At 43.1% G+C, this 23,839-nt stretch overlaps 1 protein-coding gene and 1 pseudogene across 1 annotated transcript; both read right to left on the reverse strand.

Moving 5' to 3' along the window:
• Nucleotides 1–5,780: 5,780 nt before the first annotated feature.
• On the reverse strand, nucleotides 5,781–11,060 carry LOC101347216 (kelch-like protein 15; annotated as a pseudogene).
• An 11,301-nt stretch (nucleotides 11,061–22,361) lies between these two features.
• LOC101350673 (free fatty acid receptor 2) lies at nucleotides 22,362–23,351 on the reverse strand. The gene has a single exon (XM_004388116.1). The coding sequence runs from the start codon at nucleotides 23,349–23,351 to the stop codon at nucleotides 22,362–22,364; it is 990 nt and encodes a 329-aa protein (XP_004388173.1).
• Between the last annotated feature and the right edge of the window lie 488 nt (nucleotides 23,352–23,839).

Genomic DNA, 23,839 nt, shown 5'->3' on the forward strand with positions numbered 1-23,839 from the left:
CAAGCAAACTAACATACACATCATAGAAATCCCAGAAGGAGATGAGAGAACGAAAGGGACAGAAAAAATATTTTAAGAAATAATGGCAGAAAACTTTCCAAATCTGACAAAGGACATGAATCTACAAATCCAAGAATCTCATTGAACTCCAAGTAGTAGAAACAAAGAGATCTACACCGAGACAATTATAATCAAGCTAACAAAACAAAACAAACAAAAAACAAAGGTAAAGAGAGAGTCCTGAAAGCAGCAAGAGATAAACAAATTGTTACATACCAGGGATCCTCAATAAGATTAAATGCCAATTTCTCCTGAGAAACCTTAGGGCCCAGAAGGCAGTGGAATGACATATTTAAAGTGCTGAAAGAAAAGAACGGCTAACCAAGAATACTATGTATACAGCAGAACTGTCCTTTGAGAAATGAGGGTGATAAAGAAAAGCAAAGAGTTTGTTACCACTAGACCTGCACTACAAGAAATGCTAACGGGAGTCCTTCATATGGAAAGGAAAGGACACTAAAGAGTAACTCAAAGCCATACATAGGAAAAAGAAAAAGATTTCCATTGGCAATCTTTCATTTGGCAGGTATAAGGGGCAGTTTTAAGATATTTTGGTTGGTAATGTTTTTTTTAAGATTAAAAACACTTTAACTTTTCTTCATAAACACTTTTTAACATTTTTTAAAATGTAAAAACAGAATGGATAGCATAAACTTGTTTAAATAGATTATGTCCACGGCTTGGGAAAAATTACCTGACAAAAATTTAAAGGCTTTCAAAACAAGTATAAAAGGCAAACCTTAAACTATTCTAAGAGTATTATATTGGCCTTAGGATTATTTGATTACTGGTGCAAATTGTATCTAAAAGGTGAAAATATTTTTCTATAGACAAAGTATGCCCAAGAGATATAGGGCATGTACAAGTTAGGTAGAAAATAACCTCTCCAGTGACCTCACTGGAACGTTCCTTCAGAAAGCAAACACCTAACTCTTACTGGTATACTGATTAATAAAACTATTTAATGCAATTTTTCCCAAAGGCGTAAAAAGACAATCCAACAATATTAAGGGAGAACAAAGTTGATGACATTCTCTCAGTGTTACTTGGGTAATATTGAATTTATCCTGGTATATTGAAAAGATATAACTTCCATGACTTTATCTATTCCAGTCTATGCCTATTGAATATTTAACTTTATAAACACTCAATAAACTAATATTTCAGGACTTCCATTTTTAAGATAAATCTCTTTTTAGAAGATGTATATTCCCAAACCAACTCTAATCGAATTGAACAAAGTTATGATCCCTAAAAATGTTCAGAGTACCAAAAAAAAAAAAAAAAAATCAAAACTGTGTGTCAGGCAAACAAGAAAACTGACACTGGTGATTTTGCTGCCATATAGTCCTCAATTATGTCTAACTTACACTATCATCTATGTGGTGTTTTACCTCAGCCTATGCTTTAAATGATGTATTCTCAAAAGAGCTAGTCTTTTCTGAAAGATAGCTTATAAACGGAAATTCACAATTTCTATTATCACCTGAAATGTTATGCCCTACCACCACATATACATATATAAAAATAGCCCCACTGAACGTTCAACATGTTTAGATTATACAGCTCAAATAATTTGTTATAAAATATTTTAAAGCTTAGTTTCATGTAATTAAGACAAAACGCTCCATTTTTACCGCTTCTGCCCACACAAATGTGTGTCCTTTACTATGACTACAGCAGGCTTCCCAGAATGAGGTGACCAAAGGTGCTGCTTTAGAAAGGATGAGTAAAGGGTTCAGTCAATATTTCACAAATTATTATAGTTGCTACTCATATGAAGCGGAGTAATGAGGACACAGAGAAAGGTGTCTCAAGAAAAGCTAGTATTTCTATTAATTAAGCTTTGCTTTTTAAAAACCAGTAGTATTTCTTAATACAAAACCTTCAATGTGAGAATCTTCCATTTTATGAAAAGGATTTTCTTTAAGTAGATTTAAATCAAAACTTAGAAGATCTAAGATGTGGAAGGAAAGAGAATAAACGTTTCTAATTTAAATGCAGTTAATGAATATCAGCTATTTTTTTTGTAAAGTCTGGCATTTAAAAATGTAAAGTGCAAGTTAACACGTATAAAGATCACAACAGTTACACTGTATAGTTTCCAATTCCTACTGAATTTTTAAAAAACTGCTATTTTGAGCATACACAGTGTATATAAACAAAAAATGGTTTCCAAGAAAGCACCCCAAAAAAAAACTTGAAAAAAAATTCTATGATAAAATTTTCCATAGTTTAGTATAAGAAAAATAAACCTCTTTGAACCATTAAACCATAATTTTAAAAGGGAGTGTAAGTTAATCGTGGATTTCAAATAACCTATATTACCTGTTGCCGTTGAATCAATTCCGACTCATAGTGACCCTGTAGGACAGAGTAAAACTGCCCTATAGGGTTTCCCAGAAGAGGCTGGTGGATTCCAACTGTTGACCCCTTGGTTAGCAACCAAGCTCTTAACCACTGAGCCACCAGGGCTCCAAAAATTAACTACATATAAACAGAAGCATTTTCTCATACATTCAGAATCCACACAAATAGCAACTGTTTTTTTTTAATTGTACTTTAGATGAAGGTTTATGGAACAAATAGTTTCTCGTTAAACAGTTTGTATACATATTATTTTATGACAGTGGTTAACAACCCCACGATATGTCAACAATGTCCCTTCTCAACGTTGGGTTTCCTATTACCAGCTTTCCTGTCCCCCCCGCTTTCTAGTCCTTGTCCCTGGACTGTTGTGCTCCATTAGTCTTGTTTTGTTTTATGGGGCTGTCTAATCTTCGGCTGAACAGTGAACCTCCGGAGTGACTTCATTACTGAGCTAAAAGGGTGTCCGGGGGCCATACTCTTGGGGTTCTCCAGTCTCTGTCAGGCCAGTAAATCTGGTCTTTTCTGTGACTTAGAATTTTGTTCTACATCCTTCTCCAGCTCTGTCCCGGACCTTCTGTTGTGATCCCGGTCAGAGCAGTCAGTGATGGTAGCCGGGCACCATCTAGTTGTACTGGAAGCAACTATTCTTAAAGCTCAAAACTGATAACAGCTAACATCAGGTCAGACAAGACTTACGTGAAGCTGAACCCAGAGTTAGTTCAAGTTAAGATTTCACAAAAGCTTACCAAAAATGAACTTTGACCTTGGTCTTGTGTCTTTAAAATGGAACACCAAGAATATTCAACTGTTTGCCCAGATGTTACCCTAACGAGGGCTATGAAGTCAGATTTAAGCCACGAAGGAGAACCACCACTGAGATGGGAAAGCCTGTAATATCAGTGCCTTGTCTGACGGCTCTTTTGGTCTTTTCTAGCAAAAGACGTCAAAGAGGAAAACCATGAAGATGCTGTTTTCTTTAAAGCAAAACAGCACACATACAAAACCGCAGACCGACTAATATGTTAGAAAACAATGAAATGGTTCACCTAATTCCTAGTTTTCAAATTTTTCATAATCACCCCGGCAAACAAACTATCACATTTCGTTTTTAGAAGCTGAAAGTGTTAGGACCACTTAATGAAAATTTAAACCTCTTATACAAAATAATATTATTAACTTGATTACTAAAACCAATGCCAATTTTTTTTTTCTTTTTCCAAAGCAACTTGTGTACCTGATTTCTTAAATGCCTCCAGTTTTGGAGTTTTAAAATCGTTTTATTTCGTAGTATGTCTAATTGAGGAAACCCTGGTAGCATAGTGGTTAAGAGCTACAGCTGCTAACCAAAAGGTCAGCAGTTCAAATCCACCAGATGCTCCTTGGAAACCCTATGGGGCAGTTCTCCTCTGTCCTGTAGGGTCGCTATGAGTTGGAATGGACTTGACGGCAGCGGGCTTGGTTTGGTTTTCGGTTTATGTCTAATTGAATTCAAAAACAAAGAGTGTTCATATTTCCATGATGTCACGTTTCCATTTTATGTTCCCCGATGGCAGCAGCAAAAAGAAAGAAATTAGATAATTTATACAACAGCCATATAGAAGGCATTGCAATATTGCACCAGTATCCGAAGATGTGGCGTTTTGCCTATGTAGGTCTAGTCTGTATCAGACAGACTTTACTCTTGAGAAAATGGCATCAATTTAAAGGATCCAGTCCCTGGTTATTCCTGCACAATTTTGTCAACTATATATTCTTTTTTTCCTTTGCATTTAAAGAGCTGAAAGGTGCAACTAATCCTAAAACATTTATTATAAATTGCTTTTAAACAATCATTCTTGATCCATTCTCGATTTGGGGTTACTTTCCTTCATGCTAGTAGCTGTCAGTAAATAAAACTGAAAAAATCTGAGCGTTTACATTCCTAGTGCTGCTGGGGGGTTTGTATTAAATAAGCAAGTAGATAGGACCAGCGGGATTATGGTTCTATTCCTTCTAAGTCAAAACTGAGCTCAAATGTTCTAAGGGTTGCTATCTTCCATTCACTGACAGATGCAGCAGCCTCGTTTAGTGTAAAGAATGTGAGTTGCACTTACGTTTAAGGGGGCCTTTATTTAGGAGTTTGGTATTACCTAAATTCTCTTTGAAAGTGCTTGCATGCTACAGGGTCAGAGCTTGTCATATATCACTCCAATTCTCTCTAAAAACAGGACAACATTAAACAGACTGCAAAGAACATTTGAAAAAAGAAAAGACATACATGAAAAAGAACACTAATGCTTCCTTGTGATCATAAAATATAAAGTGTTAGTTTTCATAAATCCGTACATGTTTCAGGAATATAAGGGGTTCATATATTTCTGAGTCAGTATGGACTAAAGATAGGCTATTTTGATACAAAATGAGGAATCCAATTATTTTAAGTTTCTAAAAACGTTAATACACGAAAAGAAGTTACAACTAAAATTCAACAAGTACGGTGAACCGTGTGTGTGAGTGCAGTAACTTAAAAATATAGAATCCTAGCCACACATAAAAGGGTATATATGTGCCTTATGTATTTATAGGACGTGTGCAAGGATGGGTAGGCTTTCACTAACACTGTGTGTATAAGAGAAGGCAGCTTAGAAATAGTCTTTTGAATATAAAAAGTTCTTTCGTAGAAAATTTATATTTTTGCATTTTCAGCAAAAAGGTCAGGAGTTTTAAACTTTAACTAATAAAACCAAAAAGTTTAACAGGCTGAAATACACTGAGATAAATGTCCTAAAAGATTTCAGATAAAGACAGAAACTGAGATCACATCCAGTGACACTTATCAGGTCTTCTCTTGGAAGATTCACGAATCCTACCTGCGCTGCGTGAAGCAGTTTATGCTTAAAACATGAAATCAACTTCCCTGATACGTGGATCATTCTATTGAACTGATTCTGGAAGTGGTCTCAAGAGCTTGTGTTGAGAATTAGCTTATGGCATGAGTTTGAGGCCACTAAAAAGAAAAAAAAGGATGCTAGCACAAAAATGAAAACTTCTTATGATATTAGACCAATGGCTTTGATAGTAAAACTGGTGAGGTTTTTCTTTATGTTTGTTTAATTAACTATATATCACAAGGAGCCCTGGTGGCACAGTGATTAAGAGCTCAGCTGCTAACCAAAAGATCAGCAGTTCTAATCCACCAGCTGCTCCTTGGAAACCCTATGGGACAGTCCTACTTTGTCTTCTACAGTCGCTATGGGTCTGAGTCGACTTGACAGCAACAGGTTTGGTTTTTGTTTCGTTTTTTTTTTTTGGTATCTATCACAAACAAATGCTTTGTTTGCCATTTTTTTTAGTGAGGAAGGAGATGTTCATCAGTTGCAACATCTAACCTCTTCCAGTACGTATTCAGGAAAACGCAGGTTGCATACTTGTAAACCATCCAGCTTGCAGGGCATCCGAGGGTACTCATCCTCTTTCCATTTATTTTCTTTGGCATCACAAGTGGATTAGAATTGCTGCAATGACTGTTATGGAAACCCTGGTGGCATAGTTGTTAAGACCTATGGCTGCTAACCAAAGGGTCAGCAGTTGGAATCCACCAGGCGCTCCTTGGAAACCCTATGGGGCAGTTCTACTCTGTCCTATAGGGTGGCTGTGAGTCAAAATCGACTTGATGGCAAAGGGTTGGGTTTCTTGGTTAAATGACCGTTATAGCAAAGGCTGCCAAGAGCCATCATTTGTTTGTCCAGCACAGTCACACCATGGCCACTTCTACCAATCAGCATGGATGCCAAGATGGTCCACTGATCACTGTCTGGGTTGTATATTTCTGTGGAAGGGCATCCCTGCGATTCAAAAGAACCCTTAGAATCACGCAAACACCACCAAAGACATAAAGCTTGCCATTGTAAGAGATCATCTTGTGAAAGCATCTTATATAATTCATTTTGCTCTTATTCTCCCAGCAGTTGGTAACCACTTGATTTCTGGTACGCTGTTCTACCGTCCCTTCTTTACTGGGGTCAAACACACGCACTTGTTTAGAAGTGGAAGATGTTGTGATTCTACCGGTGATAAACAGCTTCTTACTGAGCACTATCCCCTCATGACTGTATTTGTTGACTGGATAAGGATCTACAAATTCCCATTTATCATTGGTGATGTCTTATCTGTCTGTTAAATAGAAGGTATCATCCCTGGTTCTTTACATTACTGCGTAGATGAATTTCCCAATAACACCAGCTGCAAATTCTGAACATGGAACAGACATGTCTGCCATCTGTAACCAAGAATTCTGTCTTGGGTCACACCTAAACACTTTAGAAGAAGCACGGAATTCGCCGTCTGGCCCCAGTTCTTCCCTGCCTGACAAAAACACAAAGTTATTGACAATAGCAAGGCAGTCTGGTCGTAGAGGTACTTGTGGGTCTTCCAGCTCCCGCCAGACCCTTGGTTTCTTTAAGAGTAGTATTTCACTGTTTACCATGATCATTCCTCAGAGTACTGTAGTTTGGGGTTTGGCAGAACGGATGCGACTGGATTTCGTTTCCATCAAAGGCTGCTGGTGAACAGTCAAAGTAATTCAATTCAACTTTATACCACAGCTGTCGAGAGTATCTACAAAATTCTAATGTCTTAACCTTTTAAATGAATTTTGTCCTGAACTTGCTCCCTCATGTCGGAGGTAAACATAATCCTGAAGTAATCACTCTGGGTGGCCAGGAGTGCTTTATGGGCCCGGAACTGATGATCTTCAATGACCTGAGTGACGTAAGAAGCAATCCCTCCTCATACAGTGCTCTGGACCCAGCAGAGACACTGCTGTCATAGATGGAGGAACAGAAACCTTCTGTGTCCGCTGCCGTGAATCACCTTGAGGGTCCTGTCCAGCCTCTAGTGGATGGCAATCAGCATCAGGAAAAATCAGGCTGGCGGGCCGGTGGTGGCCGGGGGAGGCGCCAGGACGGCACTCGGCTTGGCTGGCTGTTCAAACCTCTGCCAGGGGCCACTCCCGGGCCGGGCCAGCACTCCAGCCGGGGGCGAGTCTGCATGCCTGCGGCTCCTTCCGAACCACTCTTCCCCCAGTCAATCCCCAGTGCCGCCATCTTTCAGCCCAGCGCCTGTTTTCTTGGTTGGTAACTTCTTCTTTTTTTTTTTTTTATATTTTATTACTTCAGGTGAAGGCTTACAGAACAAATAGTTTCTCCTGAAACAGTAGTACACATGTTGTTTTATGACATTGGTTAACAACCCCACAACATATTAACCCTCTAACTTCTCAACCTTTTTTTTTTGGTGAAAATACACATAGCCAAACATACACCGTTTCAAAAATTTCTACATACACAGTTCAGTGACATTGACTACACTCTTCCAATTGTGCTGTTATTCTCACTTAAGATGAAGGCTTACAGAACAAAATAGTTTCTCATTTAACAGTTACTACAAATGTTGCCCTATGACAATGGTTAACAATCTCACAACACATCAACAATATCCTTACTCCTTGGTTAGTAACTTCTGTTGTTATGTCCTTCATGTTTTATAACAAATGCATAACAACAAGTATAAATTGATGTTACAGGGCACATCATATATAAAAATGTAATAGGTTATAACAACATTAACAAAAAACAAAATGGCGGAAGTAAGTTCTTCCTTATTCATGATTACGATGAACCTAAGTGGACTAAACACTACAATCGAAAGGCAGAGAGTGGCAGGATGGATTTAAAAAACAATGATGACCCAACTATATACTGACTACAGAGATTTTTTTGCGCCCCAAAACACAAGACACAATCAGTTGAAAATGAAAGAATGGAAAAAAATATTCCATGCAAATAGTAACCGAAAGAGAGTTGGGTGATTATAATATCAGATAAAATAGACTTTATATGTCAAAATCTGTTATAAGAGACAAAGAAGGACATTATATAGTGATAAAAGGGTCAATTCATCAAGAAGATATAACAGTTATAAATATGTATACATCTAACACAGAGCCCCAAAATATGTAAAGCACTGACAGGATTGAAAGGAGAAATAAACAGTTCTACAACAATAGTTGGAGACTTCAATACATCACTTTCAATAATGGAAAGAACATCTAGAAAGAAGATCAGTAAAGAAATACAGGATTTGAGCAATGCTATGTGGAATGTATGAAGTATGAATCCAGGAAAATTGGAAGTTGTCAAAAATGAAATGGAACGCTTGAAGATTGATACCTTAGGCATTAGTGAGCTGCAGTGGACTGGTATTGACCATTTTGAATCAGACAATCATATGGTCTACTATGCCGGGAAGGACAAATTGAAGAGGAATGGCGTTGCATTCATTATCCAAAAAAAAAAAAAAAAAAAATCAAGATCTATCCTGAAGTACAATGCTATCAGTGATAGGTTAATATCCATGTGCCTACAAGGAAGATCAGTGACTGTAACTATTATTCAAATTTATGCACCAACCATCAATGCCAAAGATGAAGAATTGACTATTTTTACACATTACTGCAGTCTGAAGTTGCTCAAATGTGCAATCAAGATGCATTGATAATTACTGATGATTGGAATGCAAAAGTTGGAAACAAAGAAGAGGAATCTGTAGGTAGAAAATATAACCTTGGTGAAAGGAATGATGCTGGAGATCATCGGATACAATTCTGCAGGACCAATGACTTATTCATCGGAAATACTTTTTCTTAACAACAGAAACAGTGTCTATACATGTGGACTTCACCAGATGGATTACACAGGAATCAAATTTACTACCTCTGTGGAAAGAGTTGATGGAGAAGCTCAGTATTATCAGTCAAGACAAAGCAAGGAGCTGACTGTGGAACAGACCATCAATTGCTCATATGCAAGTTCAAGCTGAAGCTGAAGAAAATCAAAGCAAGCTGAGAGCTATTCCAGTTGGAAGCTGTCCTGATTGATGAAGTTGATCCTGTCTCTTGAGTTGTATCCTGTTATTTCCAAGTTGATCCTGATCCCGAGTTGTGGCCTGTTGCTTCCCTAATAAACAACATAGCTGTGAGTATGGTTTGTGAATTCTGTGTGGCCATTGCAATGAATTATTGAACCCAGCAGAGAAGTAGAGAGTGCTGGGGGTGGGGGGAGGGACAGCTGGTGTCAGAAATGGTGGAGAAGTTGGAGAGTGAAGATATGTCAGAGCTCTGCCTCACAGGAATCAACTTTGTGCTGATACTGATTCTTATCCCTTGGGAATCTAGATGAGTTCAGAAGACGCTACATTACAACAACCGACTGGAAAAGGTCCATATTTATGCCCAATTCAAAGAAAGGTGATCAAATGGAATGTGAAAATTATTGAACAGTATCATTAATATTGCATGCTAGCAAAAATTTCCTGAGGATAATTTAAAAATGGCTGCAACTGTACATCAACTGCCAGAAGTTCAAGCTGGATTCGGAAGAGGACGTGGAACAAAGACTATCATTGCTAATGTCAGATGGATAGTAGCTGAAAGCAGAGACTAGTAAAAAAGAGTTTGCTTGTGTTTTATCAGCTACGAAAAGGCATTAGACTGTGTGGGTCATAACAAATTATGGATAACATTACGAAGAATGAGAATTCCACAATACTTAATTGTGGAACCTGTACGTAGATCAAGAGGGAGTCGTTCGATCAGAACAAGGGGATACTGCGTGGATTAAAACTGGAAAAGGTGTGCGTCAGGGTTGCATCCTTTCACCTTACTTATTCAATCTGCATGCTGAGCGAATAATCCAAGAAGCTGGACTATATGAACAAGAGCACGGCATCAGGATTGGAGGAAGACTTCAACCTACGATATGCAGACGACACAACCTTGCTAGTCGAAAATGAAGACGACTTGAAGCACTTACTAATGAAGGTCAGAGAGCATAGCCTTTAGTATGGATTACACCTGAATGTGAAGAAAACGAAACTCCTCACAACTGGGACCATAAACAACATCATGATAAATGGGGAGAAATTGAAGTTGTCGAGGACTTCATTCTACTTGGATCAACAATCAGTGCCCATGGAAGCAGTCAAGAAATTAAACAATGTATTGCATTGGACACATTTGTGGCAAAAGACTTCTTTAAAATCTTAAAAAGCAAAGATATCACTTTGATAACTAAGGTGCACCTGACCCAAACCATGGTATTTTCAATCACCTCATACGCATGTGAAAGCTGGACAATGAAAAAGGAAGACTGAAGAAGTGACACATTCAAATTGTGGTATTTGTGAAGAATATTGAATATTGGACTGCCAGAAGAACAAATAAATCAGTTTTGGAGGAAGTACAGCCAGAATGCTCCTTAGATGCAAGGATGATGAGACTTCATCTCTCTTACTTTGGACACTTCATCAGGAGGGACCAATCGCTGGAGAAGGACATCATGCTTGGTAGGGTAGAGGGTCAGCAAAAAAGAGGGAGACGCTTAGTAAGATGGATTAACACAGTGGCTGCGACAGTGGGCTCAAAAATTGTGAGGATGGTGCAGGACCGGACAACATTCTGATCCATTATACGTAAGGTTACTGTCAGTTGGAGCTGACTCGAGGTACCTAACAATGAGAACAAACCAACTAGACTGAACAGATGTATGTAGACCACTTCACCCAAGAACAGCACAACATACCTTCTTCTCCATCGAACATGGATCATTCTCCAGGACAGACAATATGTTAGGTCACACAGCCAGTCTCAGTAAATTTAAAAAGATTGAAATCATACAAAGCATCTTCTCCTACCTCAATGGACTGAAGCTAGAAGTCAACACCAGAAGAAACACTGGACATTTCACAAATCTGGGGAAATGAAACAACACACTATTAAACAACCAATGGGAAGAAATCAAGAGAGAAATCAGAAAATACTGAGTGCTGAATGAAAATGAAGGCAAAACATACCAAAACTTATGAAATACAACAAGGGCAGTGCTCAGAGGGAAATTTATAGCAGTAAATACCTACATTAAAAAAGAAGAAAGATCTCAAATCAATAACCTACATTTATAACTCAAGGAACTAGAAAAAGAAGAGCAAACTAAGCCCAAAGCTACAAGAAGGAAGAAAATACTAAAAATCAGAGCAGACATAAAGGAAGTACAGACTAGAAAAACAGTAGAGAGAGTCAACAAAACCAGAAGTTGATTCTTGGAAAAGATCAACAAAATCATCAAACCTTTAGCTAGGCTGACAAGTTAAGAAAGAGAGAAGATGGAAATAAGTAAAATAAGAAATGGAGACTTTGCAACTGATCCTACAGATCAAGAGCCATCCACGTTGGCCCAGGCTCCACTGGCCTGCAACAGAAATGGAGGTGAGGACAGAATTGTGGAGCTTGGGGTAATCTTAGAAAGCCTCCAGTCCAATGATTCTCAACCCTAGCTGCACCTCAGACTCACCTGCGAAGCTTCTATAGACGTCAGTGCTTGGGCATTTTATTTTTTTTCAAGCTCTGCAGGTGCTTGTGAAGCACCACATCTAGTCCCGGTTTTCCACTGGACCAGCACCGAGGGATCTCCAGGGAGGCAGAGGGGGTACCGGGTCTGAATCCCGACCCAGCATCGTGCAGTGCAACCTCTCTGTGCTTTAGTTTTCTCACTGAAAAAATGAGGATGACAGCACCTACATTATCAGGTTATTATGAGGATCAAATGAGTTTAACATCGCACACAGGAATACTTAGAACAGTATCTATCACCCTGTACATGCTAACCAAGCTTTGTTAAATGGAAATGTTCTTCAGATGTAATTCGATTGTACTGCTGAAGCCTCCAAAGGCCTCTGCAGCTCCCAGAATAAAATCTCAATCCCTCCCCAAGGCCATCGGGACCTTGGCCTCCACCTCCCCTCTCTTGCCCGTTTCCTCGCTGACTTCATTTTTCCTTTTTGTACCAACAACTTGCTAAGCTCATTCTTGCCCCAGGACCCAAGGGGTTTTTAATGTAGAAAATGAAGCAAATGAAAAAATAAGGCATCAGAGGGCCGGAGAGTCGATTCTGACTCATAGCGACCCTACAGGACAGAGTAGAACTGCCCCATAGGGTTTCCAAGGAGCAGCTGGTGGATTCGAACTGCTGACCTTTTGGTTAGCAGCTGAGCTCTTAACCTCTGTGCCAGGAGGTAGGAGAGGCTGAGGGATGCTATTTTCCCTGGCAAATGATTTGACTCTTTAAACTATGTGCATATATAACTTTTATAAAAATAACAAGTAAGACAAAAATAGGTGACATCAGATGGTGATAAATGCAATGAAGCCCGTAACTCAGGGTGATGTCAATGAGAGCAGCAGAGGAAGGCAACTGTGTGTTGCATTGGGAGGAAAGTCCTCTTAGCAAGTGAAACCTGAGCTGCGGGTAGAAGGGCGGGGATCAGCCATGTGAAAATTTGAGGAAGGAGGGGTCCAGGAACAGGGAACAACAAGAGCAAAGATACAGGGGCGAGAATGAGCTTAGCAAGTTGTTGGTACAAAAAGGAAAAATGAAGTCAGCGAGGAAACGGGCAAGAGAGGGGAGGTGGAGGCCAAGGTCCCGATGGCCTTGGGGAGGGATTGAGATTTTATTCTGGGAGCTGCAGAGGCCTTTGGAGGCTTCAGCAGTACAATCGAATTACATCTGAAGAACACTTCCATTTAACAAAGCTTGGTTAGCATGTACAGGGTGATAGATACTGTTCTAAGTATTCCTGTGTGCGATGTTAAACTCATTTGATCCTCATAATAAACTGATAATGTAGGTGCTGTCATCCTCATTTTTTCAGTGAGAAAACTAAAGCACAGAGAGGTTGCACTGCACGATGCTGGGTCGGGATTCAGACCCGGTACCCCCTCTGCCTCCCTGGAGACCCCTCGGTGCTGGTCCAGTGGAAAACCGGGACTAGATGTGGTGCTTCACAAGCACCTGCAGAGCTTGAAAAAAAATAAAATGCCCAAGCACTGACATCTATAGAAGCTTCCCAGGTGAGTCTGAGGTGCAGCTAGGGTTGAGAATCATTGGACTGGAGGCTTTCTAAGATTACCCCAAGCTCCACAATTCTGTCCTCACCTCCATTTCTGTTGCAGGCCAGTGGAGCCTGGGCCAACGTGGATGGCTCTTGGTTACTCCTCAGCCTCCCTTTTCTTTGTCAGAAACCAGGCATCCTGCCTCTCCCAAACCCTGATCCATCTTTTTTTTTTTTTTAATTGTTGTAGTTTAAATAAAGTTTACATTTCAAGTTAGTCTCCCATACAAAATTTTATACATACATTGTTATGTGACCCTAGCTGCTCTCCCCATACTGTGACAGCACACTCCTCCTTTCCACCCCTGATTCCCCATGTCCATTCAACCAGCTCCTAACCCTCTCTGCCTTCTGATCTCACCTCCAGACAGAAGCTGCCCATTTAGTCTCTTGTATCTACTTGAGCTAAGAGGCACACTCCTCACGAGTATCACTTTATGTCCCACAGTCCAGTCCAATCCGTGTCTTAAGAGTTGGCCTCGGAAATTGTTTTAATTCTAGGCTGATAGAGAATCCAGGGGCCATGCTTTCCAGGGTTCCTCCAGTCCCTGACCCATCTTTCCTTGCAGTCTCTACTCTCAGCACTTGGCTGCCTTTCTTTTGGCTTTAACAAACAGAAATTTATTTTCTCACAGTTTAGGAGGTTAGAAGTGCAAATTCAGGGTGCTGGCTCTAGAAGGAGACTTTCTCTCTCTGTTGGCTCTTGAGGATGGTCCTTGTCTCTTCTGAGTTTCTGTTCCTCAGAGATCTTCATACGGCTTGGCATCTGTCTCCCCCCGCCCCCCGCCTCTGCTTGCTTAATTCTTGCTTAATCTGTTCTTTTATGTCTCAGAAGAGATTGATTTAAGACATACCCTACACTAATACTAGGTCATTAATTTAACAAAGAAAACTCATTCCCAAATGGGATTATAACCACAGGTATAGGTATTAGGATTTATACCACATATTTGGAGGGGGGAGGAAACAGTTCAATCCATAACATTTAAACCTTTAATTTAGTCAGTTTTGATATTTTTAAGCTTTGGTACTCAGAATTTATTAGTAAGCCTTTCTGCTTCGGCTAATTTCACATTTATTCTATAACTCTAAATAGAGTTATATTAATGCTCAATATAATAATTGATGCATAATTATATTAATGCATTTTATTTTGAGCTCTAAATAGACCTCAAACCATGTCTCCTTCCTGCTTTCAAAAATATGAAAATTGATGGGCAAAGAAGACTTCCTTATTTGCATGCAGCTTTCTCCAGTCTACAGCTTACCTAAGCCATGGCCTTGTGTTTTTGCATTGAATTAGATCTAAAATGCCAAGTTCACTTTCTGAAGAATCCACACAAGACAAAATATAATGTTGCATAATGTCTGTAAATCAGTTTTGTTGTGAGATCCTCCTATTAACAATCCTCTTTCTAGGAAATCACAAACATTTTCATCTCTCTTAGAAACCAGATGGAATGTCTGCCTGATGATTTGTTGCTGTGTATGTTCACTGTAGGGCTGGTAGAACTTGGACAGCCGAGGCTTCTCGTGGTTGCTGAAGATGAGGATCGCCTTGATCGTGGCTAGGCCGGGCAGACCGGATGGGCGCCGGGGGCCAGGGCGGGAGCGGGCGTGCGAGCCTCGAGCCTTGCCTGGGGATCTTGCCAGGGATCCTTCCCCCAGCGCTTGAGTGTCTTGTTCCACCTCTGCTTCCTTCCTTTTCTCAGAACCTTGGTGGCCAGTCACCGCCTCCCACCCCAACTGCACACCACATGAATCACATTTCTTGCCCGCCTGTCTCTTCCTCAGAGAGGTAAGAAAGAGAGGGGGAGAGAGAAGAGAAAGGCTTGTTTTGAGAGGGAGTCTGGAGCCTTGACTCAGGCGTCAGAGACCATCTTGATGAGGACTCTTGATGTGTCGCTTCACATCTCTGAGCCTTAGCCGTCTTGTTGTTAAAAAGGGAAAAGCTACCGGTTGTGCTTCTTACCGTGTTTGAGACCCACCATGAACTCTTTGTTGCCCACTCCTGCAGTTATCCTTAAGCCCCAGCTACTCGGGCCTTCTTCCTGTTCCTTGCACAAACTCACTTTGTTCAAGCTTTGCACTTGCCTTGAACCTTTTGTCTGGAACCTTCTTCCCCCATTTCTTGGCGTGTGTGATTGCTTCAGTCACAGCTCAAATGTCACCTTAGAGAGCATGCCCCAAGCCACTCTTTCAAAAGTAGCCATTCTCTATCCCCTGACTCTGTTTTACTGTCTTCACAGCACTTAGCACAACCTCAGAGTGTCTTGTTTATTGGTCTGCCTGTCCGCCCATCCCACTGGAGTATGAGTTGCACAGGCGTCTGTCCTTCTTGTTCACTTTGTCTTCAACGCCTTGGGCTTGACACATAATTGTTTTTGTTGGTTGCCATTGAGTTAATTCTGACTCGTGGCGACCCCATCTACTACAGGGTAGAACTGCTCCGTAGGATCTTCTTGGCTGTAATCTACAGAAGCAGATCTTCAAGCCCATCTTCTGCAGTACCGCTGTGTAGGTTCACCACCAACCTTTAGGTTAGCACTTGAGCACAAACCATTTGTGCCACCTGGGGACCTGTATATTGTTGTTGTTGTTAGATGCCGTTGAGTCGGTTCTGACTCGTAGTGACCCTGTAGGACAGAGTAGGACTGCCCCATAAGGTTTCCAAGGAGCTGCTGGTGGATTTGAACGCCGAGTTTTTGGTTAGCAGATGAGCTCTTAACCCCTGTGCCACCAGGGCTCCCAGGACTTGTCTAGTAGGCCTCAATAAATGTTTGTGGATGAATGAATACTTATTACGCCTGTGGAAAGTCAAATGACATCATGTTTATCACGGCACTTTAGAAACTCTAGACTGCTATACACATGTGTGGAGTTTTTATTGAAAACATCTAGATTTGGGAGCAGTGTATTAACCTTCCTAATATGGTTTCCATGAGGCTGATGGTAGCTCAGGCGGACAGATGGCAGAGGACAGTGTCTGGGGAGAGGAAGCCTGAGACTGTAAGCGAGCTGTGCATACTCTTTCCCTGGGTAAACCACTGGTGGACAGCTGATGGTGACCTGCATTTGCAGAGTTGGCTCCTCACCCCCACCGCTGATCTCACATCTTCCACCTTACTAGACATTTGAAAGTTTGCCAAGTGGCTTCCCGGACCACTGCTTCTGAGGTCTGAGAGATCTTTGGATTACTTTCCCACTTGAATGTGCAATTTAGACTTGAGAAATGTCCTAATTTCCTGTGACTAGAGGAAAAATAATGGGGGGAAAAAAAAAGCCAAAGTATGTAACCACAGGCAGTAGAGAGAGAAAGATGACAAAGAGAACTAACAGAGACCTGGAGATAAGAGGTAGGGGAATTTAGGGAGTGAAGTTGGAGTCGTGGCTGCTCGTTTTCTTCCAGGCTTCCTTCACCCCCAGCCCTGCCTTCACGACCACAGGAGTCACCACAAAGCCACACTACATGTGAGCTCTGGCTGTGTGGTCAGATGAGGATTTCTGAAGAAGCGGTATAACACCAGCTTTTCCAGAAAGGGGAAGTGAAATAGTCAATGCCAGGTCCCCCTTTCCTGCCAGTTGGGCCCCCCGGGTCAGGTAGAGCCAACTCCCTCCACCTCTGCTTCCTGTTAGCGGCTCTGGGTTGCTGTCTGTGTTACTCATTAACCAGCCACTAATATTTCTGTTTACCCATCTGTTATCCTGCTTCAGGATGGGATTCATTCAGAGGAGCCCAGCAATCTAACCAGCCACAAGATCCTCTTGGATCAGGCCCAGCCAACCATGTTTAACTAGCGTTTATTGTGTCAGAAGCCCTGTGCAGGAGCCCTGTACTGTATGAAGCCAAGGAAAGATAAAGTTTTCTCCAGTAGGATCTGATCTGTATGCCACTTGACCATACAGTTTGCTGTGAGATGCATCCAGTGATGTGCTGGAGTGGCTCATACTGCCTCGTCAGAGCTAATTATTAGCATCTCTTGCCAACCCCTTGTTTGATGCCTTCACATCGGTAGAAGTTGGCTGTGATGGGAGTATGTATATCACAGAAATTGACAAGAGCTACAAATCAAGGCCTTCCCGGCTCCCACCATCCCCATCTCAGCCACAAGTAAGAGCTGTTTTTAGACATTTTCCAGCACACCACTGGGGACATCATTTACCAACTTGTTATTGTTGTTAGGTGCTGTCCAGTTGGTTCCGACTTGTAGTGACCCTGTGTACAACTGAACAAAACACTGCCCGGTCCTGCACCATCCTCACAATCGTTGTTATGGTTGAGCCCATTGTTGCAGCCACTGTGTCAGTCCATCTCGTTGAGGGTCTTCCTCTTTTTCACTGACCCTCTACTTTACCAGGCATGATGTCCTTCTCCAGGGACTGGTCCTTCCTGATAACATGTCCAAAGTATGTGAGACAGAGTCTTGCCATCCTTGCCTCTAAGGAGTATTCTGGCTGTACTTCTTCCAAGACAGATTTGATTGTAGATGCATGATAACTTGTAAGGCTTCCTCCTGGCTAGTTGGTCCTTGGACCACTGATTTTAATAAAGGAGGAAACAGCTCCCACTTCCAGGGAACTGCTAGCCTAATGAAAGCCCTGTATGTTTGCATAGTACTCTATGGTTTCTTAACTCTGTCATGCACATAATCTCCTCGGTCCTAACAACCATCTCCCTTCTGTGGTAGGCACAGCCGCCAGAGTGATCATCTTAAAGAAAATCAGATAGTGCCTCTCTCTCGCTTAAAACCCTCAGCTGACTTACAAAGGCTGTTTGAATAAATCCAAACTCCTTTCCGTGGCCAAGAAGACTTTGCATGACCTGATCCCTGCTGACCGCCTTCTCTCACTTTCCCTAGTTTGCAGTAGTAGTCCAGCCCAGTGCTTCTCAAAGCATGGTCCTTGAATCAGCAGCATCGGCACCGCCTAGGAACTTATTAGAAATACAAACAGTTGGGTCCCACCCCAGACCTACTGATCCTTAAATTGGGAAGGGGGTGGGCAGCAGTCTATGGGTTAACAAACCCTCCCCCCCCCAAAAAAAAAAACCTGTTGCTTTCGAGTCGATTCCAACTCCTAGCAACCCTACAGAACAGAGTAGAACTGCCCCATAGGATTTCCGAGGAGCGGCAGGTGGATTCAAACTGCTGACCTTTTGGTTAGCAGCTGTAGCTCTTAACCACTGCGCCACTAGGGCTACTTTGCAGACCATTGTTCCAGCCCTATACTGACCTCTCTGGCATTTAGACGCTAAGGGTTTCTCCCTCTTCAGGGACTTTGCATCAGTGGTTCCTGCTTCCAGAATGCTTTTCTCATGGACCTGTTACGGCAGTTCCTTTCCATGCTTCAGGTCTCAGCTGAACATCGCTGACTCAGGAGACTGTTCTCAATCCCTTCCACCTCTCATTATACTTTCTCCCATAAACCTATTTTATTTCCTTTGTAAAACCAGTTGCTACATTCTGAAATTACCTTGTTTGTTCATTTTTTTACTTGTTATTGTTTTTCTCTACTGGAATGGAAGCCCCAAGAGGTCAGGTACCCTGTCTCCTATACACTGCGTATCTCCAGCCCCTAGAAAAGTGGCCTATAGCAAGCAGTCAATACACATTCGTTGACCAAATGAATTGCTAATTTACCAATGAAGAAATGCACTGATCCATCAAGTGACTTGATGAAGGTCAGCTACTTGTAAATGAGTAGCTAAAGCTTCACCTTGAAAGTCTCAGACCAGGTCCTGTGATTTTCTTATAACCTCCTGAAAAACGAAATGACTTCTTCATTTTGTACTTTCTTGGTTGGCAAGATCATCCATGTCCCTAAAGAACTTGAGAATCTCAGAGTTGGAAGAGGTTTGGTCACTGGGTCAGCCCTCATCAGATGGATGAGTTTCCTCTATGTTCTACGATGGGGATTTTTTATTTTCTGCTTCAACATTGCTGGAGACTGGGGAGTGATAACCCTGATAGGTAGAGGTAGTCTGTTCCATTTTAGACAGCCCTTACTGTTTGACGCCCTGGTGGCACAGTGGTTAAGAGCTACAGCTGCTAAACAAAAGTTTGGCAGTTCAGTTCCACCAGCTGCTCCTTGGTAACCGTATGAGGCAGTTCTACTCCATCCTGTAGGGTCGCTATGAGTTGGAATCGACTCAACCGCAACGGGTAACTGTTTGAAGTGTATCTCCCTGCCTCTTTCTACCATGATCCTTGTTCTTCTTTGAGGTACTACATAGAAGCATCTTCCATAAAATGGACCTTGTCTTGTCCCAGCCACCCATCCAGCATTCCCTGCTTGCTTCTCATGTGTCAGTGAGAAAAGCAGGCACTTGAAGTCAGGAATGGAGCCCTGGTGGCACAGTGGCTAACAGCTTGGCTGCTAACCGAAAGGTCAGCAGTTTGAATCCACCAGCCACTCCTTGGAAACCCTGTGGGGCAGTTCTTCTCTGTCCTGTAGGGTCGCCGTGAGTCGGAATTGACTAGATGCCACCGGGTTTTTGAAGTCAGGAAGACCCGGATCCAAATTCCCTCTCTCTAATTGACCTTGGCATTTAATATGCTTTTTCATTATTATTATTGCTATTATTCAGTTTTTGGTTAATTTTTTCTGGGCTTGATTCCCTGAGTTAGTGACCTTAAAAATGTGTTGCTCAGTACTGAACATGCTTCTGACTAGACCTAAGTGGAGGGGGATTATCATCAACTTATTTTGGCACCATTTCTTGTAGTGCATCCAAAATCAAATTAGCTTTTTTGGAAGCTATAACTCATCAGGGACTCATAGTAAGCTACAGTCAGCTGAAAGATCCCAGATTTTTTTCTCAGGCATTGCTGTCAAACCAGGTCTCCCACATCCTATATAGTTGGCTACCTAATTAATTAATTCCATAATTTTAAATTTGTATTTACTATATTTCTCTTTGGGAGCCCTGGTGGCACAGTGGTTAAGTGATACAGCTGCTAACCAAAAGGTCAGCAGTTCGAATCCACCAGCTGCTCTTTGGAAACCCTGTGGGGCAGTTCTACTCTGTCCTATAGGGTCACTATGGGCCGTAATTGACTTGACGGCAGCGGTTTTGTATTTCTCTTCCGGAGCCCTGGTGGCGCAGTGGTAAAGAGCTTGACTGCTAAGCAAAAGGTCAGCCTTTTGAATCTACCAGCTGCTCCTTGGAAACTGTACGGGACAGTTCTACCCTGTCTTACAGAGTGGCTATGAGTCAGAATCTGCTCGACAGCAACGGGTTTTGGTTTTACATTTCTTTTAAGTTTTTTAATTTTCTTTAATTATCCTCATTATTATGATTTGGAAATGGAGACTGAAATTGTGACTTGCTCAAGGCCACCCAGCTAGTAAGCAGAACCAGCACCGAAGCCGGGTCTTTTATGGCACCAGTCCAGTGTTCTTTTGTGGTAAGAAAACAGAGAAAATGAGCTCTTAGTTCAGTGGGAGTAAGAAAGGAAATTTTTCTGGAGAAAGTGAATATTGCGTGGAGTTTTGTAAGAGAAGAAGCAACTGACCAGAAGATGGGGGATCTTGAAGTGAGGTGGGGCAAGCATAAGCAAGAAAGGTCTCTCTGAAGAATTTCTTAGACAGATTGGCCCCTGAACGAAGGCAGTGATTTCTGACCCCAGCTGCCCATCACAGTCACCTGGGAAGCTTTATAAAGCTCACCTGCCAGGGCCCCACCCCACCAGGATTCTGAGGTGGCTGTCTGTAACATTTTCACACCTTCATATATTCTGATGTGTAGCCTGGATTGCAAACCGCAGGCTAGGGGCTAGAGAGTCAGGAAACTCAACTGGAGAGAGACAATGAGTTAGGCAGGCAGAATTGGAAAGGAAGAGAGGACATAAGGCAGGTAATGGGATGATACGAGTTCCTGGGAGGAAGAATTTCGACTTAGTTTGGTAGATGATAGGGGAACCCGGCAGGTTTCTGAGCAGGAGAGCAACATACTATTTAGCTCCTGTGATAGACCCACAGCTTTGAGTTGGCACTTACCCCACTTCTCTGAGTTCAGCCTCTCCCGTCATCAGTGTCCTCACTTACTTCACTCTCATCGCATCTTCACACGTTTCCGTGATTTCAAATGCGTCACCTTCCCCTTGGCTGCTAAGTGCTGCCGAGTCTGGGCTCTCTGTCCCATGTTTGCCCTCCCCCTGCTCGCAGAAACGCTACAAGAATTACGGACGCTCGCTTCAGAGTTTTAGCCTCTTTATTTTCAATCTGCCGCGGCATCCTGATTGTCTTTTCCTGTGCTGGTCAGTGTCAACCTCTGACTGATGGGTGCCGGGCATGTCCTGGCCAGTGTGGGGTGCCATGGAGGAAGAGGTCAAGACCCGGACCTCAGGCAGCTCCCAGTTGAATGGGGGGATGGAATGCACCCCTCAACGGCTTGAGCACACATACAAAGCAACAGTCAAATTGATACAGTGCAAGCCCAGTCCAGTAGAGGTCCAAGCCCTGGCCTTCCCTTCTAGAACCCTTTTCTCAGACCTTTCTGAGTCTTCTTTGGCTTCAGTGAGTATTTCTGTCCCATCTCCTTCCCATTGGCTTCTTCCCAGCATCAACACCTAGCCCAGTGTCTAGGCCTTGTTTCTAAGATTGCTTTAGGACTCTGTGCTTCACTACCAACTGCCTCATAAGAGCAGAATTTGAACTCGCTACATTGCCTCCAAAGCCCTATCCTGACAGTGCTTTTACGCCTCACCATTTCTTCTTTTGTCACTGAACCATGCCCCTTTGAGGAGGTAATTCAGTCACGAGTGGGTACCAAGTTGGTGAGGGAGGTTTTCACAAATCTGGGTGCTTCTTACAACAAAGTCCCAGTAGTGGATGGGGTCTAAGGATTCCTGAATCTGGAACAAGAACCCTCATGCTCCCCCTCTCCCAGCCTGTTCAACCCATACGTAACCAAAACCCCAAAGTGCCTCTGAAGGCGGGGGGAATCACTAGTCTGTGGTGAAGTCAGAACTGGGCACTCCCTCTGCTTTGTTCACGCTTCTGTCCCCACTGGTCACCTCTTCCGTGTGTCTGCACCTGCATCCCAGCAAGGACGAGCCTTGATCCCGCAGCACCTGCAGCCCTTTGCCGAAGGTCCTGCGCACCGCCGAGGAAGAGAAGTAGAAAAGCAAGGGGTCTAGAGAGGCGTTGAGCGAACTGAATAGCACTGCTTCCATTCGCCATGCGGGGCTTTGTCCAGTGTGAAACCCCACCAGGTGAGAGATGTTGTAAGGTCCGAAGGACACCAGGAAGTTGAGGAGCGTCACGACAGCCAGCCCCACGGCTCGGCGCCGCCTCTGGGTCCCCACATTGGGCTGGGTGAGCATGATCCACACAAAGCGCCAGTAGCAGAAGATGGTCACCACCATGGGGATGAAGAAGAGGACAAGGCAGAGCTCCAGCCGCACAGGAAGCACCACATCCTGCTGCTGTTTGGTGAAATTCTCATAGCAGACAAACATGCTCTCGTTCGTGGCTTGCTGGGTCGAGTTCAAGTACTGCACCGCGATCACAACAGTGCAATGGCCAAAGGACATGATCCAGGCGACCAGAGCGGCAATCACGCCGTAGACGGGCCGGCGGGAGAGCTTGTACTGCACGGGGAAAGCCACTCCCAGGTAGCGCTCGATGCTGATGCCTGCCAGGAGCCATGTGCTACAGTAGATGCTGCTGTAGAAGCCGAAGCCCGTGAGGGCGCAGAGCACCACGGGCAGATGCCAGCGGAGGCCCTGAGCAGCCTCCACGATCTTGAACGGGAGCAGCAGCAGCAGCAGCAGGTCCGCCAGCGTCAGGCTGAGCAGGAGGATGTGGACGGGGGCAGGGTGGGGCTGACGGACCCGCCCCACGAAGGCCCGCAGTGCCAGGAGGTTGGCAGGGAGACCAGTGAGGAAGATGATGATGTAGGCCATGAGGATCAAGGAGTTGCGAAATTCTGACATGTCCGTCCTGGAGGATGAGAAAGCCAAGATCAGGAGGCCCCGCTCACAGCCTCGTTCAGGATCCGCACATCCTCCCGGCAGTGCCCCTTCCCGGGCCAAGGCTTTTTGCTACCTCCACGGCTTGCTCACACCACCTGCCGGAGCTGCCCAAAGCAATTATTGACTTTGCCTCGGGCGGGATATTAAGCAGTAGTTATTACGCTTGCCATCACGTGTCTCTGGGGGAGATCAACCCCTGGCTTCCCAAGGGAATTCCCCCTCTAGTTTCCTCCACGTTTCTCCTCCTACCCTCACAGATACAGGAAGTTACTGCGATCAGTTTCCAACTTCACTAAGTCCCCTTCTCAGTCAGAGACCTGCAAGCCATGTGGCGCCCAGGAGAGAGCTGTCGGGGGTCTCTCTCAGTTTAACCGGGACTGTGAGAATCTGGGCCCAGAAACCCAGGGCTGGCTGTCCTCAGGACCCTGTGTCACTCCCAGGAATCAGGT

This window comes from Trichechus manatus, unplaced genomic scaffold (assembly GCF_000243295.1).
Source record: "Trichechus manatus latirostris isolate Lorelei unplaced genomic scaffold, TriManLat1.0 scaffold00207, whole genome shotgun sequence".
NCBI classification, from domain to species: domain Eukaryota; kingdom Metazoa; phylum Chordata; class Mammalia; order Sirenia; family Trichechidae; genus Trichechus; species Trichechus manatus.

Bases quoted from the DNA above. Each gene is read 5' to 3' on its own strand.
- LOC101350673 (XM_004388116.1), bottom strand. From the start codon at position 23,351: ATGTCAGAATTTCGCAACTCCTTGATCCTCATGGCCTACATCATCATC.